General features: G+C 40.7%; 1 protein-coding gene across 4 annotated transcripts in view; it reads left to right on the top strand.

Moving 5' to 3' along the window:
- The window catches only part of TESK2 (testis associated actin remodelling kinase 2), a 61,777-nt gene that overhangs the window by 7,345 nt on the left and 39,573 nt on the right, over positions 1–14,859 (top strand). For 3 of the 4 annotated variants that reach the window (XM_035121267.2, XM_035121266.2, XM_035121268.2), the window contains exons 2-3: positions 949–1,256; positions 14,001–14,122. In XM_035121267.2, coding sequence (XP_034977158.2) covers positions 1,035–1,256; positions 14,001–14,122 — 344 coding nt within the window. In that variant the 5' untranslated portion in view covers positions 949–1,034. Of the gene's footprint in view, positions 1–948; positions 1,257–14,000; positions 14,132–14,859 lie in introns of those variants that run through there. The other variant, XM_060276949.1, reaches the window with a different exon arrangement.

Here is a 14,859-nt window from a genome sequence, read left to right on the forward strand (position 1 = left end):
GCCATTTTGCGCATGCACGCACGCGCGCGGCGAAAACGCTTCCGGGTTTGCACAGTTCGTAACCCGAACTGTTCTCAAACCGAGGTGGTCGTAACCCGAGGTACGACTGTACTGGTGTCTGGGGATTTACCTCATATCTTTTGTTCTGAAAATGCTATAAAATCTATTTAAAATGAAAACTGGGAATCTGAGGATCATTCTTAATTCTGGGGCACCAGATAAGGCCTTCATGGGCATCATGGCAGTGACTGCTAGGTTAGTGGTTGAATGGCCTTGGGAGTCAATTGCTGCAATGCTTCTGGGTAACAATATAATAAAAGTCCTACTGGGTCAGGCCAAAGTGGCCTACCAGATGCCTAAGGAAAGCCTACATACATTTTTAAATTTCAGTTAAACACTTTGTGTGAAAGGATAAATTATTATTTTCTTTCATTTATGAATCTCTTCCTGTGGGGAATCCCAAAGTGACATAGAGAATAATAAAACAATTGCACATATAAACATTTAAAACAATTGAATATATAAAAACAACACATAAAACCAGTTCAAATCGAAACAGATACCAGTTAGTATAAAGATTTTAGGAGGTTTGTTGAAAGAGGAACATCCTTAAAATGCCAAAAAGACAAGAGAAGGCAGCAGTCATTTGTGTTCAACCTTGCAAGCAAATATGCAATACTTTAGTATCCCATTAGTTCACGATATTAATGTTACTGATTTTTTTGAGACTAAAAGAAAAGGTACACCAAGTTTTGTAAAACTAACTTCTCTGCTCCCCTAGAGTCGATTCTGACCACAGATTGATTACAAACCCGGGATGAAGCATTGTGTACCTTTTCCCCTTCTCAACCACCCAAGTAGAATTATACTTTTATAGCTTCATCTTGAGCATTCTATCAATAGATTTTGGACAAGAAAATGGTTCAATTCTGTTTCCTTCATTTTTAGTATACGGCCAGAGAGAAGAAAAACAAATTGAGCACCTAGGATGTGAAAGCTCCTCTTCTTTCTAAAGGAACCATATTGTTTGCAAGATGGATCGGAGTAAGCGAAATTCAATAGCAGGATTTCCACCACGCTTGGAGCGTGTTGAAGATTTTGATGGGGGTGGCGGAGGCGATGGGTCCGTGTCCCAGATGGGCAGAGTTTGGACTTCTTCATACAAGGCCTTGATTAGTGCCTTTTCAAGACTTACACGACTTGATGACTTTTCTTGTGAGAAAATAGGATCTGGTTTCTTCTCTGAGGTGTTCAAGGTGAGTAGACTGACCTTAATTCTCCTCTTTCCCTATTTTTCATATAGTAATCAAGCAAATTATGAATGAATATTCTCTTGTTGTTGGTCTTTTGACTGTGCTTTGCCTAAGATCACCGAGTAACAGGGACTTTAATTGCCTTGGAGTATTTAGCATCTATGAGTATTTCTGGGAAGCTTAAAGTACAGTGAGATGAGACACTTGGTTGGCAGCTGAGTAACGTATCTATACTAAATACATGAATACATTTTAATTTTTTAAGTTGGAAAACTTGCAGAAATGTGTATTTTTTATTTAAATATCTAGCTCTATTTTTTAGACTGAAGCAAGGTGACTTGCAGGACCAAAATTAAAAGTCATGAAACTGTAAAAACAGGAGAGAGAAAAGATGTTAAAAATAAAACCTCATCAGTTGGCAATCCAAAAGAACAACATATATTCTCCTTCAATATTTGGGATCAGAATGAATTGGCAGCTAAGCATAAGCATAAGATCTTGCCCAATGAATCATGATCTTCAAGTCTTTTTCCTACCTCAAAGAATAGTTTAGTAATATCTTGTAGACCCGCTACAAGACCCGGTAGTTTCGGTACAGGAGACCCTAAAGGTGATAGAGGAGTTTGGTGAACTGGCAGGATTTAAGCTAAACAGAAACAAGACCAAAATGATGCTCAAAAATGTAAAAAGTGAACAAATAGAGAAAATACATGGCCAAACAGGAATATCAGTGGTAAACAAAGTGAAATATTTGGCATATGGCTGACAGAAAGGAATGCAAACCTGTATAAAGACAACTACAAAACAGTATGGAAAGATTTGACAATTAAGATGGAGACGTGGAACCAACTAAAATTGTCCTGGTGGGGAAGCATAGCGGCAGTTAAAATGTCAATACTCCCTAAGATGTTATTTTTGTTTCAATCAATCCCGATCATTTCTGGGCAAAACCAATTTCAAGAGTGGCAAAGAACAATATCAAAATTTGTATGGGAGGGCAAGAAACCCAGAACAAAATTGAAAATCTTAACTGATAAAAAAGAAAGGGGAGGTCTTGCTCTGCTGGATCTTAGACTATACTACGACTCTGCTTGTATTGTTTGGCTAAAAGAGTGGTTTAAATTGGAAAACGGGGAAATATTAGATCTGGAAGGTTTTCAAAACCGTTTTGGTTGGCACGTGTATCTCTGGCAAGATAAGGTTAAGGCGCATAAGGACTTCCTGAACCACTGTATTAAAAAACCATTATATGAAGTATGGTCTAGACATAAAGAGTGGCTAGAACGGAAAACCCCAGGATGGCTGTCCATGCAAGAGGCCCTATCGGTTAAAAAACTAAATATGAAAACAAAATGGCTAACTTACAGAGATATTATAAAAGAACAAGACAATGCCTTTTGTATGAAACCATATGAAGACCTTAAAGAGAACTTACAAGGTTGGTGGGAATATCAACAACTATATAGTGTTTTTACAAAGGACAGGAAAGTAAAAGGGTTTGAGAAAACAGAAACAATATTGGAAAAAACAGTATTGAAGAGTAATATAAAAACCCTGTCCAAAATATATGATTTCCTACTTGAATGGAACACGAAAGATGAGCTCACTAAAAACACTATGATTAAATGGGCAATCGATTTAGGCCACAACATTGACTTTGCGGATTGGTACAAACTATGGAACTCAGGAGTCAAATTTACAGCATGCACAATGCTAAAAGAAAATGCATATAAAATGATTTTCCGATGGTATATCACTCCAATTAAGTTATATAAAATGTACAAGTCTGGGGACAAAAAATGCTGGAAATGTGGCATCAAAGAAGGTGATTTCATTCACATGTGGTGGTTTTGTGACCGGGTAAAGAAATATTGGGAAGACATATATAATGAAATAAAAAATATTTTGGGCTACACAATAAAAAAGAAACCGGAAGCCTTCCTCTTGGGAATGGTTGGAAAGGATGTACAGAAGTATGATGTTAAAGCGTTCTTGTACGCAACCACAGGTGCTAGAATAACCTTAGCACAAGTGTGGAAGCAAGATACAAGACTGGCGCAGGAGAATGATGGAGTATATGGGAATTGTGGAATTGACATCTAGACTGAGACAGCATGGTAGCGAGTTGTTTGAGAAAGAATGGAGAAAGGTTAAGATATATACGGATAAGTCAATTGGGTAATGAAAATATTGACTAGCGAATACACCTCATAGTTGGAAATAAAAACTCTTTATTGGGTTAATTCCAGGAAAAGACAAAATACAATGTATATATAATAAAGAAAATAAGGACATATATTTACAAATTAGAACATAGTACACAAAATATGAAAGGGACTACAGTATTGTAACAATGAAGAGTAACAAACTGCATAAAACTTAAAAATTCCTTTAAAAAACAGCAAAAGGTAGTGTGGAAGTCCAATATTTGTTGTTGTCCTTTTTTCCTTTTTTTTTTGTATGTGTGTTCCCCCCCCCTTTTCCTCTCCTAAGCAGCTATGGACATGTTGGAAATTTATATATGTATATTATGTGAAAAAGTGATATAATATTGCGGAAATTGTAAAAATGGCTATTTTTTTTAAATGTGGAAAATGAATAAAAATTATTGACAAAAAATAATAAAAGTCATAAAACTGTAAAAACAGGAGAGAGAAAAGATGTTAAAATTAAAACCTCATCAGTTGGCAATCCAAAAGAACAACCTATATTCTCCTTCAATACTTGGGATCAGAATGAATTGGCAGCTAAGCATAAGCATAAGATCTTGCCCAATGAATCATGATCTTCAAGTCTTTTTCCTACCTCAAAGAATTGTTTAGTAATATCTTGTTACTGGACCACTCCATGAGACAGACAATTCAAATTTCCCTTGCAAGTTTAAGTTGCAAGACAAAAACCGTACTTCCTGACCATATTACATTTTATAGACAAAACATTACAAGTCTGAGGAGATAAGACTGCCTCAGGAAATCAGCCAATCTTGCAACCTTCCCTTTTTACTGACTGGATTAGTTTCTCATGCACCTTTAGTTCTGGTCAATAAGAAGAATTGAACTGTGTCCCTTGCCACTTTTTAATTACAAGGATTAAGGCTGCAGGACCTTGGTCTATGGTATGAGTAACCCATTAATGTCACTGAACTCTTACTTTCTCACTCTCACTCTCACTCTTTCTCTTATCTTGTCCAATGGCATAGCAATACATATTACTTGGAGCAGATGTGGGAGTGGCATAAGCTAAGTTCTCTATCTACATGGTCCACTGTTAATTGAGGTGAAGAAGTTTAACAAGTTTTCTGCATGGCCGTTTTACCTACTCAAATTTTGATTTGCTGCAGACATTCTATATTTAATGTCTGAATACATTGTTCTAATTGCATTCCAGTTTGTGTTGAAGCTTTACATAGTATCTAGCTATTGTAAAAATTACTTCATAAAGCTAAAACCCTGGCCTAGGCTTGTGTACTATGCAGTCCTTGGTCATGCAAAATTGTGATGTTATGCTTCCTCTGGAGAAAAAAGAATAATCCTCAACTGGATTTTGCCCATATATAGAATTTATTGTGTACTCCAGTTATCTTGTTGCATTTAGTAATGACAATAATATTTAAAGCAAACTGCAGTTGAGGAGGTGTAAATAATATGGGTATTTGGGGAGAACTTACCGTAGAGGTTTCAGCTTCCACAACAAAAGCCTTTAATGCTTGAGCTTAAGGAGAGCTGCCATATGCCCAGTTCCTTTTTCAAAGAAAAACAGAAATGTTCAGAACAAGCAATGCTTTTCCATGTGTTTTTGATTCTGGATGTTCTGGGTCATACCCATGACAATGTAGGCCATCTGGGAAGTGCAGCTTGTGCTGAGCATGTTATTCAGCAACACATACCGTGTTTCTCATATTTTAAGGCATCCCCAAAAAATAAGCCATGACAGGATTTCTAAGGGTTGGTGAAAAATAAGACATACCCCGAAAATAAGCCATGTCGTGTAGCCCCGACCGAGCGAGAGGCGAAGGCGCGGGACCCAGCAGGAGCTCCCTGCCTGCTTCCCCGAGCCGTCGCGTATCGGGGGACAGAGCCGAAGATCGGCGGGCGCTCCTTGCTGGGCTTGACAAGCCCGGGAAACAGCGCCCGCCGATCTTCGGACCTGTCCTGTGTGACAGGCGGGGGTGGGGGGGGAAGCGGAGATCGTTCTCCGCTCTCCCCCCACCCCCGCCTGTCACCAAAGATCGGCGGGCGCTCCTTGCTGGGCTTGACAAGCCCGGCAAACAGCGCCCGCCAATCTTCGGACCTGTCCTGTGTGACAGGCGGGGGTGGGGGGGGAAGCGGAGATCGTTCTCCGCTCTCCCCCCACCCCCGCCTGTCACCGAAGATCGGCGGGCGCTGTTTGCTGGGCTTGACAAGCCCGGCAAACAGCGCCCGCCGATCTTCGGACCTGTCCTGTGTGACAGGCGGGGGGGGAAGCGGAGATCGTTCTCCGCTCTCCCCCCACCCCTGCCTGTCACCAAAGATCGGCGGGCGCTCCTTGCTGGGCTTGACAAGCCCGGCAAACAGCGCCCGCCGATCTTCGGACCTGTCCTGTGTGACAGGCGGGGGGGGGAAGCGGAGATCGTTCTCCGCTCTCCCCCCACCCCCGCCTGTCACCAAAGATCGGCGGGCGCTCCTTGCTGGGCTTGACAAGCCCGGCAAACAGCGCCCGCCGATCTTCGGACCTGTCCTGTGTGACAGGCGGGGGTGGGGGGGAAGCGGAGATCGTGCTCCGCTCTCCCCCCACCCCCGCCTGTCACCAAAGATCGGCGGGCGCTCCTTGCTGGGCTTGACAAGCCCGGCAAACAGCGCCCGCCGATCTTCGGACCTGTCCTGTGTGACAGGCGGGGGTGGGGGGGGAAGCGGAGATCGTTCTCCGCTCTCCCCCCACCCCCGCCTGTCACCAAAGATCGGCGGGCGCTCCTTGCTGGGCTTGACAAGCCCGGCAAACAGCGCCCGCCGATCTTCGGCCCTGTGCTGTGTGACAGGCGGGGGTGGGGGGGAAGCGGAGATCGTTCTCCGCTCTCCCCCCACCCCCGCCTGTCACCAACGATCGGCGGGCGCTCCTTGCTGGGCTTGACAAGCCCGGCAAACAGCGCCCGCCGATCTTCGGCCCTGTGCTGTGTGACAGGCGGGGGTGGGGGAGAAGCGGAGATCGTTCTCCGCTCTCCCCCCATCCCCGCCTGTCACCGAAGATCGGCGGGCGCTCCTAGCTGGGCTTGACAAGCCCGGCAAACAGCGCCCGCCGACCTGTGCTGTGTGACAGGCGGGGGTGGGGGGGAAGCGGAGATCGTTCTCCGCTCTCCGCCCACCCCCGCCTGTCACCGAAGATCGGCGGGCGCTGTTTGCCGGGCTTGACAAGCCCGGCAAACAGCGCCCGCGTGCACTTTATTAAAAAATAAGACATCCCTCAAAAATAAGCCATGTCGTGTTTTTTTGAAGAAAAAATTAATATAAGACATGACTTATAATATGAGAAACACGGTACTTCTATGGGAGGCTGCTTCTGCCTTCAGGTCTGTTTCAATGTCTTTTTTTGTTAAAATAAACCATGCTAGGAATTCATAACGCAGATACATGACTGCATACATTTGCCAGGTCTTAGCACTAATCTTCCCACCTCCCTGTGTGTCTGGAAAAGCACACTTGTGCATGTTGGGGAAAGAAAATGCTGCTTTTCAGCAGCAGCTGCTCATGTCTTATATGTGAGTTGGTGTTCCAGAGTGTCCTCCAGTCCTGAAAGGTTTTGAGGGAGGTGGGAATGGGAGCAGAAAATCACCTGAGTTCAAGAATACTGTATATGTCATTTTCGATCTCTGCTGTTGCATTTTGCATTTGTTTTACTTCATTTATTGGTCAAAGGAATTGCTACCAATATCTCAGAAGAGAACCACATTATCTTCAGAGTTTTCATTGTTTAATGAAGGTCTGAACTGCTTCTACATCTTAGAGCTATTTTTTTTCTTTTTAAAAAATTGCCAAATCATCCATTTGAATAGGAACTTCCACTTATGACCTATTCCAATCCACTGAAGAACAAAAACAACATATTTGAACATTGCCTACTTGCTCAAAATAACTGAGGAAAGAGTTACTAGAACAGGAGTAGATAACTTGTGGCCTTCCACGTGTTGTTGGACCTGAACTCTCAACAGCTGCAGCTGGCATAACCAGTTGTGGGTGGTGGGAGATGTTATGCAGGGTTTGAATAGTGGTGCAGTTTCCACTCCTTTTAAAATCTTCTTTATTGGGTCTTTTCTTTCATATATTAATTATGTATTTTCCTTATGTATTCTGCCCTGACAGTTCATGGAGAAGAGTCATTGTTTGAGCAGCCTAGTTTTGGATTTTAGTGTAGTCTACTCTGAAACAGTAGACTTTATACATTTCTTGTCCAGTCATACCCTGTTTCTCCAAAAATAAGATGAAGCCGTAAAATAAGACGTAGCAGGATTTTTAAGCATTCAAGGAATATAAGCCATACCCCGAAAATAAGACATAGTGATAGGCACAGCAGCAATGCCGGCCATAGCAGGAGGAGGAGAAAAATAAGACATCCCCTGAAAATAAGCCATAGTGGGGGGTTTTTTGAGGAAAAATAAATATAAGATGGTGTCTTATTTTTGGAGAAACACGGTATATGTGGTGTGTGTGTGTGTGTGTTTAGATTAACTTTGGGAAGCACTTGTAGATTTTCTGATTTTCATGAACTACCGTTTGGTCTTCTGTGCATGAGAATGGGGGAGGGGGAACACTGAATTAATAACTGAGATAGCCAAAGATGAGGTGGGGGAAGAAATATGGGAACAAATTAAAATAAATGACAAAGCAGCGACTGCTGAATTACTACTGCATGGTGTACAGCATAATATGCACATTACATAATATGCACGTTGCTGTAGCTCAGTCTGTTAAATGGAGCCTCAGAGTCCCCCTTCAGACTCCCCTCACCTTCAGAGTCCCCTTGTTTTATATCCCGGCCCCTCCTCCCCCCCACCTCCTGGCTCATCCCTGTGATTGCCCCCACCCTGTCCTGACCCATGACCTATCCTGCCCCCTCCTCCCCCCATCCCCCACCCAGGCGAGCCCCCACCTCCACTCGGCCCAGTCTGGAAAGCCAAGCCAAGATGGTGTGGAGATTGAACTTTTCCTAGGTGCAGTACCAGTGTAGTCGTCACTAGAGGGCGCTATTTTGCATCCTCTCCTATGCTCCCAACATGCAGTTTTGTCTGATTTGTGAGTTCTGGAACACGTGGTTTTGGGGGTTTTACGTTGCACAGGTCTGACATCTGTCTTTGAAAACGGTATGGGCTTGCTCTAGTAGTCACATTTGACTTCGTGCCCAAATTTGAACGCAAACGGTCAAGCGGTTTCCTTGAACATTGGAGACGAACACACATGCCCAGTTTATATTTTTATATATTATATATATAGATGAAGTAACTGCCTTAAAGAAAAGCGTCTTCCTGCAATCAAAGTGAAGAACACTATACATGTATTATTTAGGAAATGTGGTGCAAGTTTAAAATGACTGGAAAAATGCCAAGTATTTTCTTATACAATGTGATTTTAAGAAGAAAAGGCACTATTTTAAAAACTTGGAATGCAGTGAGACTTAATGGGGTAAAATTATTATTTGAACTCAGCCTAATAATTGTGAAATCTATTGTGTTTGCTATTCTCCACGTTTTGCTTACATTCTAAAAAGCAGAGTGGGTAGTACTGTAATTTGTATATGTACATGTTATGTTTTGGATAAGAGTTGCTAATACAGTATGGGAAGAAGAGGTTGACAGTTGGAATATGAGGTTTGCTGATGTAAACATCCTGCAGCCACGGTTTGTTCCTTTTTGCTTGTGCAAGTTCATGTGAATTGGTTCCAGAATTTGAAGAGAAGAGTTTTCCTCTTAAATCTAACTGAAAGGTACAGTCTTCTGAGGACTATTTGGGTGTGTGCGTGTGTGCGTGCGTGCTTTCTGTTTTCCTTTTCAGACATTTTTTATTTTTAAAAAGAAAGTTATTTCCCCTTTTGTTGCTGTGGAAACCTCTGTTGGTGTGATTTACAAGTTATGCACTTATCTTTAGTTATAAAAGTATTTATATACCTCCTTCTCATAAATCATCAGGTCCAGCAACATAAAAACATTTAAAAGCAAACAAAGCAATCCTTTAAATGACTGGCAACTCAAGGAACATTTTATCTTTTTATCCTTATTGACTTGTCTAAGTGTAAATCTTCTAAATCAATTCAGTTTAGTGTTAAAAAAATGAGCAAGTGCTTAATTGTGGCTTTTGTGACCATAATAGAGATGCTTTACTGTGGTCACCAGGATAAATTACTTTAATAAGCATTGATCTTGGGAATTCCCTGAGGGGAATGGCTCCATAACTGCATGTTTATGTTGTGTACCATCAATTACAGTTAAATGTCTTATTTTACCACTTAAAAACCACTGGAAAATGAAATTAAATATTTAGTAGGCTTCCAATTGAAATTCCTTCTCTAATAATGCAGCTTGTAAGTTTCCTAGTTCAATGCATCAGTTCAGTTATGTGTCATGCTTCACAGCAGAGTTTGTGGAAACAAAATATGCTAATACTGTGAAAAAGGAAGAAATTTTAGTAGCCTGGTATACACACTGTCCAACATAATTTCTATCTAGCTGCATTCGTAGTTTTGTGAGCAGAAGCTCGCTAAGCTAGTACAGTACAAATTTGCCCAACCTTTTCCTGAGAGGTCTACAGCCTTCAAAGGTCTTCAACCTTTAAAAACTAAATTAAAAAATTCCTTCCAGTAGCACCTTAGAGATCAACTAAGTTTGTCATTGATATGAGCACACAAAAGCTAAGGTGCAACTGGAAGGAATTTTTTTATTTTGTTTCGACTACGGCAGACCAACACGGCTACCTACCTGTAACTAGGTTTAAAAACTTTCTGTGAAGGGTTTTCCCTTGCCATATCTTGTGGGCTGTTCCAAGGCTCATTCTGACTGTGTGATTTTGCCTTTATGCCCAACCCCTGGTAACATAACCCTTATGTAAGTTGCAATTGCCCTGTAATACTTAATGCACAGCAATAGGCATTTGTAACCAGCTACCCCTACCACTAGTTTGTGCAGCTCAAATACTTTCCTCTTTTTAATTCTTGTGAAGAAAAACTCCTGTGAAGTTTTTGTATTCTTTAGGCTGGAGAGATGTAAAGTAGCTCAAAGACAGTTTTTGTCTTTAATACTGTATTTTTCTTTTGGGTTTCCTTGGCATCCTCTCTTTACATGTCAGTCTGATGGGGTGTCTTTTTTATATTTATCCTTTCAATATGTCTGGGATATAACTAAGAGGAAAGGGTTCTAAATTGGAGGTGAATATTCCTTCCTTGCTCATCTGATTACCTAGTGTAAACAAGAATTCTCAAATTGCTTAACTATGAGATATACTAAAAGGATTGTAAATTGAATTTCCTTTTTTTAATAACCAACATATAAATGGTTTCTGCTTTAGAGACCAATATTTTTCTCCTGTTTTCTGAAAAGAACAAAAGTTGTTGATATAATGCTTATTTGTTTTTTCTAGTTTCTGCAGATGTGTTTGGCAGGAGCTATTTTATATATTGATGAACTTTTGAAGGAGTGAGGGTACTCTGTGTGCTGTTTTTTCTCCTCAGCATTTCACTTGACAGTGCTGTTATTTGTTGAAATAACCCAGAAACATTGAGGGGAAAGTGAACACTGTGCAAATTAATCCGAAGTCAATAACTTAAATTCCTTTCTTTTCCCATGATTGCAGAACATAGGGATTATATTCAGCATTTTATATGTGATATGTCTTAACAAATACTGACAGATGTATTTCTAATATAAAAGCATGCTCTTTTCTGTACATGTTATAGAAAGCATTTACATTTATCACAAAGTTAAAAGCAGAGATCCCCCCACCCCACTCTCCAGGCAGCCCAGTATCAACGTACTGATTTCTTCTCAAGAAGTCATTTCACAAATACTGTAATGCTATTGCTAATATGCATGTGCTTTTCATTAGTCTACTCCAGCACTAGTTGCCAGTATCCTACTGATGAATGACTTGCACTCCATCTTCAGATTTGGGGGGGGGGTATTTTATTTTATTTTATTTTATTTTATTATGTACAGTCCTTTCAACAGAAGACTTTACATCCAAAATAAACCAGAATACAAGGAAAAACATGACTCACATATTTTCATTTTTACCAAATTCTTCTCATATTCCCTTGTTTTTCTGTTCTTTAATGTTAGTCTTCTTCTTTTAACTCCTTGTTCTTAGCCTTTTAAATCACCTATGTATCCTTAACAATTTTCCAAATATTCCCCCATGCCTCCCTCCCCCGACCCATTGCTTCCCTTCACTCATGTGCGATCTTCTGTACATACCTAATGCTTGTTTCTCGTTGTGTTAATTAAAGTTGTATTTATTGTTTCGTATATATTATGATATCATATTGTATCCTTGCGCACTTTAGCTATTGCATATTAAATTTGAGCTCCAATTCCAGTTCTTTCCATATATTCATTTACGCACTCCCACTCTTTGTAAAAAAAAATTATTAGAACAGCCTCTAATTGTTGCCGTTAATTTTGCCATCTCAGCAAATTCACAAAATTTAGGTCGCCATTCTGATAGTTCTGGTATTTTTTCTGTTTTCCAATTTTTTGCCACTAGTAATATAGCCGCTGTTGTTGCGTATAGGAATACATTCCTTTTGTCCTTGGGGTTGTCACTGGATATCAAGCCCAGCAAATATGCTTCTGGCTTTTTAGAGATTGAACTCTTAAATATCTTTTTAAGCTCTTCATATACCACTATTCAAAATTGTTAACCACCTTGCACCCCCACCACATGTGATACATTTTCCTACCTCTGTCCCTGGCTCAAATGGGAAATATGTATTGTGGGAAATATAGTGTGGGACTACAGGATCTTAAAAACCTGCACAATATATTTGACCAGATATGAAAGTAGGACAAAATAAATGTATGTACACACCATGGAAACAATCAAGGATTTTACTGCAGAAATAGAGTAACAAATGTTCAGTTAATTGATTATAAACAAACTTGGAAACAGTAATGTAATCAGTATGCTTGTGAAAAAACCAACCAGCTATGGATCTAAAGTACCCATGACACAAGAGGAGAATAGGTATCGGGCAGGTTTTTCAAGGCTCTACATAAATCAGGGTGGGTTAGAACGGTCTTGTTCAGTGTAAATACCAATAACAAAATATGCAGAAAAGCCTTCCCTTTCACTATGGCCAGCATTGCAGTGCTGAAAACCAATTTGATTTGATTCAGTTTTATCTTATTTGGTTATGACTTAATGCTCAGTTTTAGATTACTATACTGTACAGTATGCTTATTGTTGCACTTTTTACTTTTATTGCTCAGACAATTTTTGTTTTTCAGTCCTATAAATAACATAAATAAATGACTTAATTTGGTAACTCTGATATGAGAACTTTGTTCTTTGCAGGATTGATTCAAGCCTGTGGGTTATTTACAATGTGTAGCAGAAACTGAAAATTCTTCCACTTATTGGTTGCTATGCTCAAGAGTCTGAAAGTGACTAAAAATAGTAGCGAAATACCCTATACTACGGGGGGGGGGGGACACACAAAATAATTAAAAGTAAAGCACAATAAAAGGCAATCAAACCATAAAAGCTATCCTTCTATCCCCTAACATAAGTCTAACCACCACAAACAGCCCCCAAAGAGGGAAGAGAACACAATGAACTGCTGCAAATGAAAACAACAACAACACTAAATTATCTTGAAGATGAGAAACATTCCCTCATCTCCACGCTTCAGACAACTTTTGGAGAAGGCACTCATAGAAAGGCTTCTGATGCTTTTCTCGGGGCATAGTTGTCCCTGAGACTTCATGGGATAAAAATAGCACCTTGAATTAGAACCATTGAAATGAATGGGCATGACTAATTTAGGTCCACTAATTTCATTGAGTGAAACTTACTTGGATGCAACCCCAACCTGCCTTAAACACTTCTGACCACTGGCAAAATTGGAATAGAGAAGAGTAAGTTAACTTAAAGGGCTATTTATGTGGAGTCTTAGGGTGTTGGCAGTACTCCCCCCCAACTGCAGAGGAAGCCACTCAGGCGCCTGGGGCAGCATGCCCAGGGGCGGGGTGAGCTGCCCATAGGAGTGCTGTGCACTGTGGGGCCTCTGGAGTCTGCTTGCCTCCTCCCACTCAGTCACCCTACAGCTGGGGGGGGGGAGGCAGCGGGCGGACCGTTTGGTCAGCATGGAGCCTGTGTGCGTGCGCCCAAGCCACCGTGTCTCTCCCAGGAGAGACGCGTGGCACGGGAGTGCTGCAGGCCCCACGGTAAGTGCCACCTGGCATTTTGGCACACCCCTCCATTGACACCCAGGGTGGCCTGCCCCCACCGCACCCCCTTCCTCTGTCCCTGACTCCCTGTACTCAGCTATATTATAAATTAACATAGCCTACTTGAAAGCGGAAGAGAGCCAGCGAGGAATCCATTGTTACATAAGCACATCTCTGAAGTTTTAGAAATGTTTTTCAATATCTGTAGAAGGGGATTAATTACTATTCCCCATTTCATATTAGAGAACGTAATTTTAACTTCTTGAGATGTACTAGGCCCATTACTGTTTCCATTCATTTTCACTGTGTGACTCATAGCTTCTTTTTCGGGGGTTGTCTTTTAGGTGCGGCACAAAGTATCTGATCAGGTTATGGCTTTGAAGATGAACACGCTAAGCAGCAACAGAGCAAATATGCTGAAAGAAGTCCAGCTCATGAATAGACTTTCACATCCAAACATATTAAAGTAAGAAAGGTGGGGTGTATTTTTGTATGTGGGAATGCAAATCAAGTTTCATGTACCACCTCTTATGGTCCTTTGTGTTTGTGGAGGTAAAGTTGAATATTCAGGTACTGTCTCTCAAAACTTTGGAGCTAAGTTTTGGATCAGTGTTTAGACTCTTGTTTATGCCATTATTCCCAGAGTCATCCTGATTCTAAATACATTTCTATTGTCTTATACCATAATTTTGACTAGCTTTCTTCTGGCCTTCTGCATTCTGCATTAAATATTATGTGTTGTATTCCTCTAACTTTTACTCAGAGTAGACCTTTTGAAATTAATGACCATAACTGTAACTTAATTTTACAAATATTAGTTATTTAAATCTTAATTTGCATTGTGCCTGTGTGAAGTAGTGATTAGAGCATTGGACAAAGCTCATAGACTTTGAGGTGGGTGAGACATGGCAGTGTGCAGTTATACAACGTGGTTGTAAATTTAAATGAAACCCCCCTGAAATTATATTTGAGGTGGTCCTTGTTGTGGAATATTTGTTACAGAACAATGCAAGTATTTGCACAAATAGAGCATTGCAAAACATAGTATTACTATATGTGTTGTGGTGATGACTGGCACTTTGAGCAGAAATACTCATGCAAATGATTAGTACTCCACTGTCATGTTTTAAATCAGTATTCTTTTTCTAGAAAGATTAAACAACTGCTTTAATAGTGACAAGCTCCTGAAGTATCTAAGTATCT

Source organism: Zootoca vivipara, chromosome 7, assembly GCF_963506605.1.
Source record: "Zootoca vivipara chromosome 7, rZooViv1.1, whole genome shotgun sequence".
NCBI lineage: Eukaryota > Metazoa > Chordata > Lepidosauria > Squamata > Lacertidae > Zootoca > Zootoca vivipara.